General features: G+C 38.5%; 4 protein-coding genes and 2 pseudogenes across 5 annotated transcripts; 4 read left to right on the forward strand and 2 right to left on the reverse strand.

The window, feature by feature from the left end:
• LOC104709427 (E3 ubiquitin-protein ligase SINA-like 7) lies at nt 1-1,536 on the forward strand. The gene is made up of 2 exons (XM_010426043.3): nt 1-339; nt 597-1,536. The coding sequence occupies exons 1-2, from the start codon at nt 19-21 to the stop codon at nt 1,263-1,265; spliced, it is 990 nt and encodes a 329-aa protein (XP_010424345.1). The 5' UTR covers nt 1-18; the 3' UTR covers nt 1,266-1,536.
• A 668-nt stretch (nt 1,537-2,204) lies between these two features.
• On the reverse strand, nt 2,205-3,862 carry LOC104706948 (putative nucleolar protein 5-1; annotated as a pseudogene). The gene is made up of 5 exons (XR_015563662.1): nt 3,836-3,862; nt 3,581-3,775; nt 3,008-3,465; nt 2,778-2,912; nt 2,205-2,602 (listed from the first exon to the last, which is right to left on the reverse strand). The product of XR_015563662.1 is annotated as a putative nucleolar protein 5-1 (transcript).
• Nucleotides 3,863-5,457: 1,595 nt separating this feature from the next.
• Nucleotides 5,458-5,901, reverse strand: LOC104706947 (agamous-like MADS-box protein AGL97). Its single transcript, XM_087461070.1, has one exon. The coding sequence runs from the start codon at nt 5,899-5,901 to the stop codon at nt 5,458-5,460; it is 444 nt and encodes a 147-aa protein (XP_087317196.1).
• Nucleotides 5,902-6,476: 575 nt separating this feature from the next.
• Nucleotides 6,477-7,878, forward strand: LOC147939883 (uncharacterized). The gene is made up of 3 exons (XM_087461071.1): nt 6,477-6,881; nt 7,046-7,264; nt 7,489-7,878. The coding sequence occupies exons 1-3, from the start codon at nt 6,477-6,479 to the stop codon at nt 7,876-7,878; spliced, it is 1,014 nt and encodes a 337-aa protein (XP_087317197.1).
• Nucleotides 7,879-7,968: 90 nt separating this feature from the next.
• On the forward strand, nt 7,969-8,787 carry LOC147939884 (uncharacterized). Its single transcript, XM_087461072.1, has 2 exons — nt 7,969-8,310; nt 8,467-8,787. Exons 1-2 carry the CDS (start codon nt 7,969-7,971, stop codon nt 8,785-8,787), a joined length of 663 nt encoding a protein of 220 aa, XP_087317198.1.
• Nucleotides 8,788-11,609: 2,822 nt separating this feature from the next.
• LOC147939885 (uncharacterized) lies at nt 11,610-13,058 on the forward strand (annotated as a pseudogene).
• Nucleotides 13,059-13,079: the final 21 nt, after the last annotated feature.

The raw sequence follows: 13,079 nt of genomic DNA on the forward strand, positions 1-13,079 counted from the left end.
AGAACCTCTTCCTCGGACATGGTTGGAGCCTCGATTTCGGCATCTTCGGGAGAAAGAACTGGTTCTAGCAGTACTTCTTCCATGGTTGGAGCCTCGATTTCGGCATCTTCGGGAGAAAGAGCTGGTTACAGCAGTGCTTCTTACATGGTTGGAGCCTCGAGTTCGGCGTCTTCGGGCCAAAGAAGTGATTCCAGCAGAACTAATGTCTTTCGTACGAGACAAACTTCTTCTTCGGTATCTCCCACTAATGGAGCGAGGAAACGCTTGAAGATGGAGATGGATCTTGAGGTTCTTGAGTGTTCCATTTGCTTCGAAACATTGACAATTCCCATCTTCCAGGTCTTGTTTCCACCCTTAACTTAAAACTGAATTGAATTGTTTCTTTTTTTCGGAGTGTTTCCGTTTTAAGGATGTAGAGTATAGCGTTGAGAACTGTAGTTCTTGAAACTATCAAGATTATAGCTTTAGCGCAGAATTAAGAACAGAACAATAAGATACATTTATGTTACTCCATAATCTCGAGTATGTGTTGTTACTACAGCTTTTGTATCATAACTCTGCTGGTTTTTTTTTTTTTTTTTTTTTTGTAATTTCAGTGTGATAATGGACATTTGGGTTGTTCCTCTTGCTGTCCAAAATGGTGTAACAAATGCCCACGTTGTGCTTTGCCTATTGGCCGCATTCGATGCAGAGCAATGGAGAGTGTTCTTAGATCAATCTCTATTCCATGCCCAAACGCCCAGTTTGGTTGCACTGATAATGTCTCTTATGGGTTAGAATCAACTCATGTAAATGAATGCATCTTTTCTCAATGCTCATGCCCTGCATTGGACTGCGATTACACTGGCTCATACGAAGCTCTCTGGTGGCACTATAGTTATGGATTATGTGTCGCTCCCCGAGATGGATCCTTCACATATAAAGTACCCTCTACTGTTCGGATGAACATCAGTGATAAGATAAAAATCCATGCGGATCGTACAAATGAACTACTGTTTGCAGTGCAGTGTTTTAGGGAGCCGTCCGGTGTGCGTGTAACTGTAAGCTGCATGGCACCATCTTCTCCAACAGTAGGAAAGTTCTCATATCATCTCTCTTACACTGTCGATGGGGAAACTATTACTTACAAATCACAAGACATGAAGAGGATTCTTGAAGTGAGTTTTCAAACCCCTCTTGAGCATTTCATGTTGATCCCTCACTCTTCATTGCGTGGTGACTTGTTGGAGATGAAGCTTACCATCGAGGAGGTCAATCAAGTGTAACAAAATATGGTTTGATACGGAAATTAAGAGATATTTCGGTTGCGTGTTCGGCTTATTTATTGTTTTTATTATCTATTGAAGAATATATGTAAGCCCTTTCCAATCGTCTTTAATTTATCAATGTTGCTTCTTCAATTGTGTTGGTACAAATTTTGTTATATGACCAGATCGACCAACAAAACTTGAGCAGTTTTGTCTATAATTTTAAACGTATATATAACTCAGGAGACTACAATGAGTTCTCTTTTGGCCAAGATTTGTGTTTTGCATTTGGATTTGGTGTTTCTTTTATCAAATTGAACCATAATTTTAGTCTTTTTATGCAACTTTTTCCAATAACAAATTCTTTAACAAGAGAAAAAATGGAGGATGCCATACATGTTTTCCGCGATAAATGAGCTCAACTTCGTTGTGCCTCCAGAGTACAATGTTGTGAACCAGGCTAGGGGGTATGGTTTGGTAGACTTCATGTTCAAACTTTCATCTTCAGTACTTTATTCTTGAAACTGATGCTCTCTTGTTACTTCGCAGCTTGCTTAATCAAAGCACCGTACATGGCAGAGTTTGAGCAAGCCATAACCATATACGTACTCGAGCTGTCGAGCAAGGAAATCATTCTAGCGGAGTACTCAGGTTACTATTTATTCATTTAACAGTTGTTGCGTTTATATTGTAAATACAGTTGCGATGAAAACAAGCCCAATTTATTTCATTTCTATTTTAAGTTGTAAATTTTTGTTTGTCCGCAAACGTTGGAAAATTTGTAATAATTACTTTATTGTAATATTTGTCGTATGAATGCCACAATTTTTATATTCCTCACGAGTTAATCTGTATGCATGTCATGTGGCCAAAATAAATCATTCCTAATAAAAAAAACAATAAATTTTCTTTTATTTTTATTTATTATTTTCACTATTTAATTCTTCTATGGTCATCTTTTTATTTTTCTAATTTTACGGAATAATGATGCACATATATTGTTTATCAAGAGCCAAAAATTTCATGTAAATCATATCAAGTACATATCCTTTTTGTTTTATCTCATACCTCTCCTCAGACTTCACTTTTCTTCTTCTTCTTCTTCTTGTCACTCTTTTCCTTCTTCTTGGCAGGCATTTCGGCTTCTTCTTCCTCGTGTTTTCTCTTCTTTTTCTCCTTCTTTGCTGGCTCTACTGTTACGGGTTCTACTTCTGATTTCTTCTTCTTCGACTTCTTCTTTGAAGGCTCCTCGGTTTTGGCTTCTTCCTCATCATCGGCCTTCTTCTTCTTCTTTTTGCCTTTCTTCTCTTTGACACCGTTCTCTGAATCCCCTGTGGGAGTTTTAAGAAGGGAGTCTGCAGCAGCGTTGTAAGTCCGCAGAAGACAACATAAAAAGCTTTAACCTTTAAGCCAACATTACAAGCACTATATCTAAAACTTAGTTGCAAAAAATCCACGTTTTACAAGTTTCTCAAACATAATGACAAAAGCAAGCTGAGGAAACCGCGTAAAGCAGGGGAGTAATCTGACCTTAGCAGGAGTGATCAAACCTCCCTTACCCTTCTTTTTATCCTTGTCATAAACTTCAATCTTTGGTTTTCCCTAGGCTGAGCCAGACAGACGTCCTAAATCTCTTCCTTCCAGATTTCTCAACCGTGCTTCAAGCTGTCAGAGAGATACACCACATGGTAAGGTAACCATCAATGAAAGAACTAAAACGCTCAAGGGTCGGACAGGAGAGGCAAATTATTGAAGAGCACCTTTAAGCGGTTTTCCACTCCCATAGTGTGCTGTCTTGGCCATCACCAAGTGTATCACACCGGATAGCAAGAGCAGCTTTTGCAGCTAGTGACCGAGAGATTAACCCTTGTGCTTTGGTGCAGCTTGGCCAACCACAGATGCGTAGTAAATTAGACCGTACTTTGGAGTGGCGTGTTTAGTCTTGAGGGCTCTAAATAGGGCTTTTTCAGCTCCAAGAATCTGAACCGTGCTCTCAGGTTGCTTTGAGAGATTCAACAAACTACCACCATGAGGAATTAGGCGAGCTCTGTACTCATTCTGCTCTTCAAGTAGTCATAAAGCTGAGCTCTGTACTCAGCAAGAGAAAGAACCTGGTCATCGAGTTCCCGGATGTGCAGCAAATCAAGGTCACTGACTTCAGTTCCCATAGATATCACAGAAGCCTTTTAAGGCCTGCTTAAACTTCATCAGACAATATCTGAAATGAGATTGGACAAGGGAAATATGTGTTAAAAAGACATAGCTAGTTTCAAGGAAAAGCATGGCACATCCTAAAATAGATAGTAAAAAGAGAATGGTAAACAGGGATTAACCTCAGAGAAGTCTAGCTTGGCAGCATTACTCCGATTCCCCATTAGTTTTACAGCCTTGGCATATTGTCCTGTACGATCTTAGCAAGCTCAGGAAAAATGCCAACGGTACCGTTCACGAACCCTCATAGCGTATGTGTTGAGCTCTTTGTCAAGATCATCAAGCAAACCAATAGCTTGGTTAATCATGGTATCCACCTATCAAAAATAATAATAGTATAAGGAAAAAGTAACACAACATAAAACAAAATACAGGACATACATAGGAACTAAATGGTCAGACATTATTAATGTTGGAGAAGCAAATAAGGATATGTCAAAAGCCTTTTCCAAGTTTACAAATCATGATCTACGGGGGAAAAAAAAGTAGAGTACATTACTCTGTTCAAAACAAAACTTCACTAAGTCAAAATCTAGAACTTGGGAGCTAACAACGAAGAAAGAAGATTCAGTACCTCGGAGGTTTACGCACAGACAGAGAGAGAGAGAGAAAAAGTTTCAGGAGCGGCGATTTTTCTAAGGTTTAAGATGGTATTTAATTAAGAACATTCAATATATATAATCTACTGAGATTTTGGGGCTATACAATGGAATTTTGTTTTTCTTTTTTTTTTTGGTTGAGTGTACAGAAAGATGACAAGTTACTCACTGTGAAAGGAAAAATCAGAGACAAGAAGATTAAAAACAAGAAAGAGTGCAGAGAAATAATGGGGTACAGACTTAAAGAAACGAGTACCAAGTTTCTTCAAGTGCCTCTATCTCTTAATCATCCATTGCTAGAAGCAATCAGTCCCATCTCAGGGTCTATCTGAAGCAAACTGTCGTCAAACCTGAAATAGAGGGAGCTCCTCTTTGTTCCAAGCTTCCTGTACGATGTAAATCAGTTATGAGTAAGGTTTGTAAATCTATGCAAGAGACAAGAAACTTAACCGTATTTCTTCAAAATTACTAACACACAGATACACGTCCAACCTAATAAATCTTTTTTAAACATTGTTTCCATACTGATCGGAGGGAACTAAACCAATCAAGATTCTTCTGTCAACATTTAGATTCTAGAAAGAGAGCTGCTCATATAGATCCACAAATAAAATACTTCATAATAGCCTCTGAAAGCAAAATTAACAAGAATACAGTCGTTGGTAATTTAAACACCAACAAGGAGTCTCTATGTAGATTTAGAAAACAAAACCACGAACGGAGACAAAACAACATTATCATTGTTGGAAAGGTCATTGTCAATAAATAAGCATTCAAGATTTAAAACATCAAGGTCAAGAAAAGCATTACTCACAATTCTCTGTTATTGTCCAATCCGAGATTTGGTTATACATATCAGCTACAGCTTGTGCCTAGGCACTGAATTGTGTAAAATCATCTTAAAAACCAGTTTGGTGAGAGCTAAACACAAAACTTTGCAATGAGGAAAATCAGAAAGAAAAGCGAAATAAAAAAACAGTGAGAACACATTTGTTTTCTAAATAACCTTACAACATTGATGTTCTCTCAAGTCTCAAGCTATATATATGTAACACACATTAGACACTGTAAGAAGCACATACATAGTCGCTTTCACAAGCACTTGCATTATAATCATCTACATCAGCTACAGTTGTACAGTTCTATATCAATTGGATATAGCTATTCTCACGCAAAAGACACCAGAGAGATCAGCAAAACCATATCAATTCCAAAACAGAGGAACAAGAAGAGCTAGATCCAAATTATAGAGAAAAGAGCTTGAAGGGTAAAGAGGAAGCAATAGCACCACCACACCATGAGGACAAAGGATCCGAAACTGAAATGGAAGCCCAAAGAGAGAGACGAAGACGAAGACAGAAGAAGAAGAAGAGGAACCACAGAGTCTGTTTCCAGGGATATCAATTTCGACACCCTCTTTGTTCTATCTTCTCAAGGCAAGCCATCACATGCTTCTTCGCTCTCTCTATACGATCCTCGAGGATGTTCAACTCAGAGAGATCATCACAAGAATTGTATAGATCAGGGTCTTCCCACCAGAACCCTAATTTGGATTGGGGTTTAACTTCAATCTTAGGGGGTGGCTTGCGATTTAGGTAACAATCAGCGATCTCTTGGGCAGGAGAGTAGCCGGAGAAGGAGTAAACAACGTCGGAGATCTCTGAGGGAGAGGTTACGAAGACGGCGATGTTGGCTCCCGAGAGATGACAGAGATCGGCGGCTTTGGAAAAGACAGTTTGACGGCGTTTAGAGCAAGCCACCGCTCGTTGCTGTTTGGTTTCTCGTTTCTTGATTTCGATTTTTCGTTTTGTTCCTTTCTTCATTGTGGACTCAGACGACGGCATAATGTTTCTGACCAAGACAAAGAGATAGAGAGCAGCGAGAGAAATAGAGATACAGAAAAATGGAAAAATAGAGAGTAGAAAGCATACTCCGGTGGATGCAATATCAGAGAAACGAAGTATAAGAATACTAAGTATTTTCAAGCCCACACCAAGCAGCGACGGGCTCGTAATCAGATTGTCGGTCTTTTTGACAAACACGATAGTCTGGTCTACTGAGGATGTTGCTATTTGCGATATGGCGGTAACATACTTCGAGGATCTGTTTTCCTCGATATGTTCGGTTAATTTTGAGAACGCTCTACGGGAAGTCAACACGGTTATTATAGAGGTGGATAATGCCCGTTTGACGGCCCCTACTACAGAGGCAGAGGTACGACGGACACTATTTATGATGCATCCGGACAAAGCTCCAGGGTCTGATAGAATGACAGTCTTGTTTTTTCAGAAGGCATGGCGAGTTGTTAAGGATGATCTGGTGTTCTTGGTTAATCAGTTTTTTTGAGGAGGGTGTTTTTGACAAACGGTTAAATCAAACGCATATTTGCCTTATCCCGAAGGTGGCAAAACCGACCCGGATGGCAAAGTTATGTCCTATCAGTTTGTGCAATGTGGGATACAAGGTCTTGTCAAAAGTTTTGTGTAACCGGCTTAAGGTGATATTACCTGGCCTAATCTCGGAAACTCAATCAGCGTTTGTACCTGGACGTTTGATCTCAGACAACATCCTCATAGCTCAGGAGATGTTTCATGGGTTGCGAACTAATAATTCATGTAAAGGGAAGTTTATGGCTATTAAGATGGATATGAGTAAGGCGTATGATAAGGTTGAGTGGGATTTCGTGGCGGTTTTAATGCGGAAGATGGGGTTTGCGGAGACATGGATTTCGTGGATTCTGTTTTGTGTCTCCTCGGTGGAGTACAAGGTCCTCATTAACGGACAAACTAATGGTCAGATTGTCCCAGGGAGGGCCTACGGCAGGGTGATCCGTTATCCCCTTACTTGTTTATTTTATGTACCGAGGTTCTGATTGCGAATATTCGGAAGGCGAAGGGGGATAAGCGGATTACATGCATAAAGGTGGCACACAAGTGCCCACCAATAAAACATTTGTTGTTTGCGGATGATAGTCTCTTCTTTTGTAAGGCGGATAAGGAACAATGTGGTGTGGTTTTGGATATCCTCAAGCAATATGAGGGTGTTTCGGGGCAACAGATAAATTTTACGAAATCTTCGATTCAGTTTGGTCACACTGTGGATGACCGGGTCCGGTCGGAGATACAGGGGGTCCTTGGAATAACAAATCTGGGTGGTATGGGGTCGTACTTAGGGATTCCGGAGAGTTTAGGAGGGTCCAAAACGAAAGTTTTTTCTTATGTTAGAGACCGGCTACATGGCCGGACGACGGGCTGGTCGGCCAAGTTTTTGTCCAAAGGGGGTAAGGAGGTGATGATCAAATCTGTTGCGACGACTGTCCCAACTTTTGTGATGTCCTGTTATCGTTTGCCAAAACGATAACATCTAAGCTTACTAGTGTAATGGCGAAGTTTTGGTGGAGTTCTAATGGTCAGTCTGGGGGTATGCATTAGATCGCCTGGGAGAAGCTTTGCTGTAGCAAGCAGATGGGTGGTCTGGGTTTCAGGAATGTTGATGATTTTAACACGGCTTTGTTGGCTAAACAATTATGGCGACTGATTGAGGTTCCAGACTCTTTCTTCGCCAGAGTTTTCAAAGGTAGATATTACCGGAATTCCAATCCTATGGATCCGATACGGTCCTACTCTCCTTTCTATGGATGGCGGAGTATCGTATCTGCTCGATCTTTGGTTAACAAAGGGCTAATTAAATGGGTTGGCTCAGGAGACACCAATTCTATATGGAATGATCCCTGGGTTCCAGCTCAAATCCCAAGACCATCTTTAAGTAACGGTCCATTTAAGGATCCAACTCTTCGTTTGACTCAGTTCATGGATCCTTAGACGAATACTTGGCATCAAGATCGGCTCGTTGAGCATTTTGACCCTGTGGATGTTGCCTTGATAGAGGCTATTCCCTTCAGTAATCTCCCGATGGCAGACTCCTTAGGGTGGCACTTTACAAAATCTGGTAAATATACGGTTAAGTCAGGGTATGAAACGGCACGTCTGGGTATTCCTAACACTTTCCAGACTCTTGGGTGTGGCCCAGAGATTACCCCTCTTCTTGCTCGGGTTTGGCGGGTTCACTGTCCACCAAAAATTAAACATTTCATGTGGCAAGTGTTAACGGGTAGTATTTCGGTGTTTGTTAATTTGAGACGACGGGACATAGATTGTGATGTCGGATGCATGAGGTGTGGGGCGGATGTGGAGACTGTTAATCATGCTATTTTTGTGTGTCTGCCAGCCCGTCAGGCATGGGCTTTGGCCAATGTACCTGTGGGGTCCCAACACTTTCCGACGGAATCTATTTATGCTAATGTGGATCATTTTCTGGGTTCTACGAATCCGGGTTCCCAAATAGAGGTTTTCCCTTGGCTAATGTGGTATATCTGGAAAGCGCGGAATGCCTGTGTGTTAGAGAATTAGACAGAACGCCCGGATGACATTGTGCGAGTAGCGCAAGGGGAAGCGTCCTCTTGGCTCCAAGCACAGGTGGAAGACGAGGGTGAGGAGGCTATCCCCTCCTCTGTAGTTCCTACCTCTCGGTTACAAGGGGGTAGTTATCCCCTTTCACTGGTTTACTCCGGTTATCGATGCTTTGTAGATGACTCTTGGAAAGAGACCGATGCTTTTGCAGGTGCAGGATGGTTTTGTACTTCTATGCAAGGATCATCACTTTTTCTAGGCGCTACCAATTATCGGCGTAGTCTATCCCCGTTACATGCAGAAGTGGAAGCTTTCAGCTAGGCGATGCGGTGTATGATTGGCCACGACTTTTGAGATGTGGTTTTCTTTACAGACAGCTTTGATCTGGTGAAGATGGTGTCTTCCCCTCATGACTGGCCGACCTTTGCAACATATTTGGATGGAATCAAGATGGATCGAGAGGAGTTTTCTTCTTTTTCTTTATGTCATATTCCTCGTAATGCAAATGTTAAAGAGGATTCTTTGGCACGCCAAGCGCGCTTATCTCCGCATCATGTTTTGTTTGTAAACAAGTTTCCTTCCAATTGGCTCTTTTGAGCTGATTCTTTTGTTGACAAAAAAAGAAAAGAGAGAGTAGAAAGCATTTATAAATGATCGTGTCACACTTAGGTCTTGTTATTATTTTCCTTTTTTTGGCCTAACTTATGTCCGTAATCGTATATTTTCCTTTTTTTCTATTCAACGTTTTATTTTTTCTAAATATCATGTTTGGGCATTAGGCCGAATCCGATTCAACCGAACCAAATAAATCGACCATTTCGGTTTTTGGTACCGAACCAATCTATATATACATTTTTGAAGTACATTTTGGGTTCTACCTTTTTATTTGTACTTATTTACAAAGTTAATCCCTAAAAAAATTTCAAAAATAGTATTACTTTCCAAAAATAGCATTACTTCAGATTTTGTTTCCTAAATATTTTATATTCTATTCCAACTAAAAAATACTGCAAAATAAATATGGAAACAGAAACTATGATAAATTTAACAACATCTTCTATTGTGTTCGGAAGATATTCTATCTCTTAATCTTTTGCAAACAAAGAAAACAACAATTTGGTTGTCATTTTGTTTTCTAAAACCTGTGAGTTTTGATTCTTAACTAAGAAGAACTTCGATTCACATTTATTTAAATATTATAATTAATATATATATAAACTTAATAAAATTTTAAAATATTACGAAGATGTAAAATTAAAAAAGTTTAAAATACTATATAATATGGTTATATAGTAAATGAGTTATAAAAAGAACATGTTGGAATTGATAAAATATCAATAAACTTGTGCTAATACGGGTTCAATCCTCATTTTATTATTTCTCAACACTATTAATATTATTTGACAGATAAAATTAAGTTGATTTAACAAATATTGTGTAAAATAAATAAATCATTAAAAAAAATGTGACTTAATCATAGCGTATAAGTGACTTATTATGTATTTAGATCCCTTATTTTTTGTTATAATAATTTAAAATCAAAATAGAATCTCAAACACTAAACAAAACAAACTAAATATAACAAACAAATGGTCATGAAATATATTACGGGTTAAGAAAATTAATATAAATATTTAGCAGTACAAACAACCGAGAAATTTATTTATTCCTCTATTTGCAAAACATGTAATATTTAAATAATAAATATAATATAAAATATAAATAATAATAAAATTTATATACACGCGGTGTACCGCAGGTTAAAACCTAGTTTACTGTTATAAACTGATCGGTGGATTTTTAATTAGAGTTCGATTATTAGTTCGGTTCGGTTTGGCAGAAGATAACCGATCGGTTTTCTTGGTTAAAGGAAACACCATATAAAAAGACAAAACCCTATATTTCTAGACGCATCTATGTTTTCTAATCTCTTCCGCTTCTCCTCACGAAGAAAACCTCTAATTCTTCCTTCTTTTGATTCCTTCTTCTTCGTTCTTCTTACTATTTGAAGCCATTGTGGTTGTTTTCCTTCAGGTGGTATTAGTGATCCTAATCTATGATAAAGTTTTCCTTGAATCTTGTATGTGTACGGTCCGTGAGCTGACATGACTGAATTATCAACTTGTGCTCCAATATAAGTAAAAGTCAGGACTGAGTTGTTAACTTTTATAGTCGCTTAAACGTGGGTGATTCCAGTAACTATGCTAGAGGCTCTGGTGTATCTTTTACGGGAGGTAATGATACTCGTCCTTTTTGGCAGCATATTGAATACAATGGTTTTCCATCTTTTGTTTTCTCATTGCTTTCATTTTCCCAAACCAGTGCGTAACAAAAAGAGCATTCAACCATATTTTTTTCATTGCTTCTCCTTTTTTCCGTTTTCCTTATGAAAATAAGATCTTTTAATTAATATGGTTGGGACAATCACGACAAGAAAACAATACGTTTTCCTACGAATTTTTCTTCAAATATTTTAAAAAGAGTAATGTCCTTCGGAAATCCTTCTAAATGTTGATGGAAAAAACTGGTCGTAGGAATATGAAAGAACATTCCTACGCAAAACGACATGAGTAACGGGAAGGAAATTTCCTTCGAAAATCCGTTGGAAAATAATTTTGGAGGAATAATCGAAGGAAAAGCGAATGAATATTAAAGGATAAGTAGGAGAAGGAATTGAGAAGGAGTATTTCCTTTCATTTCCTACGAAACTTTTCACGAAGGAAGAGCCGAAGGAAAATTGAAGGGAAATATATAGTCTCCTTCGACTTTCCTACGAAATTAAATTTCGAAAGAAAATTCGTAGGAAAATGAGAAGAAGGATTGCGATAGGATCAATTGGGATGATAGTTGATTATGTCGACATGCAAAAACAAAACCAAGTAGTGCAATCAATTGGGATTGTGGTTGGAATAGGAATTTTTTGGTAGGAAAATGGAAGGAAACTGATAATATTTTTTCTATGTAAGTCATACTGCCTATCTAAAATCCCACACATATTAAACATTCTGTCTATCCTTGTTCCTGGTCCAGAACACCCAAAGAGATCCCTTGATGGCTTCTTATAACCTTTGATTCATGAGTTACAAGTTCTATGGGAGCACGGAGTTCAAGCCTATGATGTCTCCTGGCAGCAAAATTTTATGATGCATGCGGTGCTAATGTGGACTATTAGCGATTTTCCATCATACGGAATGTTATCAGGATGGACAACGTGAGGGCCATTATCATGCCCGTACTGTCAGGATAGTACAGATGCATTTCAGTTAAAACATAGAAGGAAAACAAGTTGGTTTAACTGTCATAGACGTTTCCTACATGGGTCACATCCTTACCGCCGTACCAAAAAAATGTTCAAGAAAAATCGAGTAGTTTCAGATGGTCCACCGCCTGAGCTATATGTTGAAAATATATTGATGTAGCTTAGGTATTTTGGAGTGGAGAAGACAACATCTTGCGGGGGAGTGTGCATAATCCAATAGATGGTTATGGAGAGTTCCACAACTGGCAGAAACATAGTATTTTTTTAGAGTTGCCTTATTGGAAAAATCTCTTGTTGAGACACAATCTAGATGTCATGCACATTGAGAAGAATGTCTTCGATAACTTGATAAATACAATTTTAAATGTCCCAGGGAAGACAAAAGACAATGTCAAATCGAGATTAAACTTACCTTCAATATGAAATCGACCTCATTTACATGTCTTACCAAGTGGAAGAGGTCCAATACCAAGATTCAAATTAGATGGAGATGCTAAAGATGCATTTTTTAGGTGGATTATTCGAAAAGTTTAATTTCCTGATGGATATGCTTCCAACCTACGAAACTGTGTTGACAACCAAGTAGGTCGATTATCAGGTATGAAAAGTCATGATTGTCATGTATTTATGCAATGATTACTACCTTTTGCATTTATCAACCTCCTCCCCAAAAACGAACATGAAGCTATCGCTGGTAACCTTTATTTTTGTGTTTTTAGATTAAATTTTTTCATAAAACAAATATATATATACATATATTGATGTATTCTTTTTTCATAACTCAGGAATTAGTGCTTTTCCAGATACCTTTGTACACGATCACTTGAGCCAGCTGATATTAGACAATTATCTGACAACATACCAGTTCTTATATGTAATCGGGAAAAAATATTTCCACCGTCTTTCTTCGATGTAATGGAACATCTCTCAATACATCTTCCCAGAGAGGCATAACTGGGGGGGGGGGGGGGCTGTTCAATATAGGTGGATGTACCCATTTGAAAGATTCATGTTTCACTTGAAAAAGAAGGTGAAGATTTTAAGCAAAGTGAAAGGTTCTATTATTGCTCAAAGCATCAACAAAGAAATATCTTACTTTGCTGCCCACTACTTTCCACCAAGTGTTCAAACAAAGAGTAGAAAACCAAGCCGTTACGATGATGGTGGAAAAAAACCACATTACGTAACCCAGGTTCCAGATATATTCTCACAAATTGGGCGGTTAAGTGGGAAACCAACTAAGCGGTGGCTTACAGAAATTGAAGTAAAACACTTGCATACCTACTTTTTGTTGAATTGTGAGGAACTATGGCCATATGAGAGGTATGTTTAAGTTAAACAAAATTTCATACTC

This window comes from Camelina sativa, chromosome 8 (genome assembly GCF_030686135.1).
Source record: "Camelina sativa cultivar CO46 ecotype springtype chromosome 8, ASM3068613v1".
In the NCBI taxonomy this organism is placed as follows: domain Eukaryota; kingdom Viridiplantae; phylum Streptophyta; class Magnoliopsida; order Brassicales; family Brassicaceae; genus Camelina; species Camelina sativa.

What these genes read in the sequence shown, in the direction of transcription:
- LOC104709427 (XM_010426043.3), top strand. Translation starts at nt 19, where the DNA reads ATGGTTGGAGCCTCGATTTCGGCATCTTCGGGAGAAAGAACTGGTTCT. An exon ending in TGACAATTCCCATCTTCCAG is followed by an intron (nt 340 to 596) that starts GTCTTGTTTCCA and finishes TTGTAATTTCAG; the next exon opens with TGTGATAATGGACATTTGGG.
- LOC104706947 (XM_087461070.1), bottom strand. Translation starts at nt 5,901, where the DNA reads ATGCCGTCGTCTGAGTCCACAATGAAGAAAGGAACAAAACGAAAAATC.
- LOC147939883 (XM_087461071.1), top strand. Translation starts at nt 6,477, where the DNA reads ATGGCAAAGTTATGTCCTATCAGTTTGTGCAATGTGGGATACAAGGTC. An exon ending in CAGGGAGGGCCTACGGCAGG is followed by an intron (nt 6,882 to 7,045) that starts GTGATCCGTTAT and finishes TTCTTTTGTAAG; the next exon opens with GCGGATAAGGAACAATGTGG. An exon ending in TAGGAGGGTCCAAAACGAAA is followed by an intron (nt 7,265 to 7,488) that starts GTTTTTTCTTAT and finishes GGTATGCATTAG; the next exon opens with ATCGCCTGGGAGAAGCTTTG.
- LOC147939884 (XM_087461072.1), top strand. Translation starts at nt 7,969, where the DNA reads ATGGCAGACTCCTTAGGGTGGCACTTTACAAAATCTGGTAAATATACG. An exon ending in AGGCATGGGCTTTGGCCAAT is followed by an intron (nt 8,311 to 8,466) that starts GTACCTGTGGGG and finishes TTAGAGAATTAG; the next exon opens with ACAGAACGCCCGGATGACAT.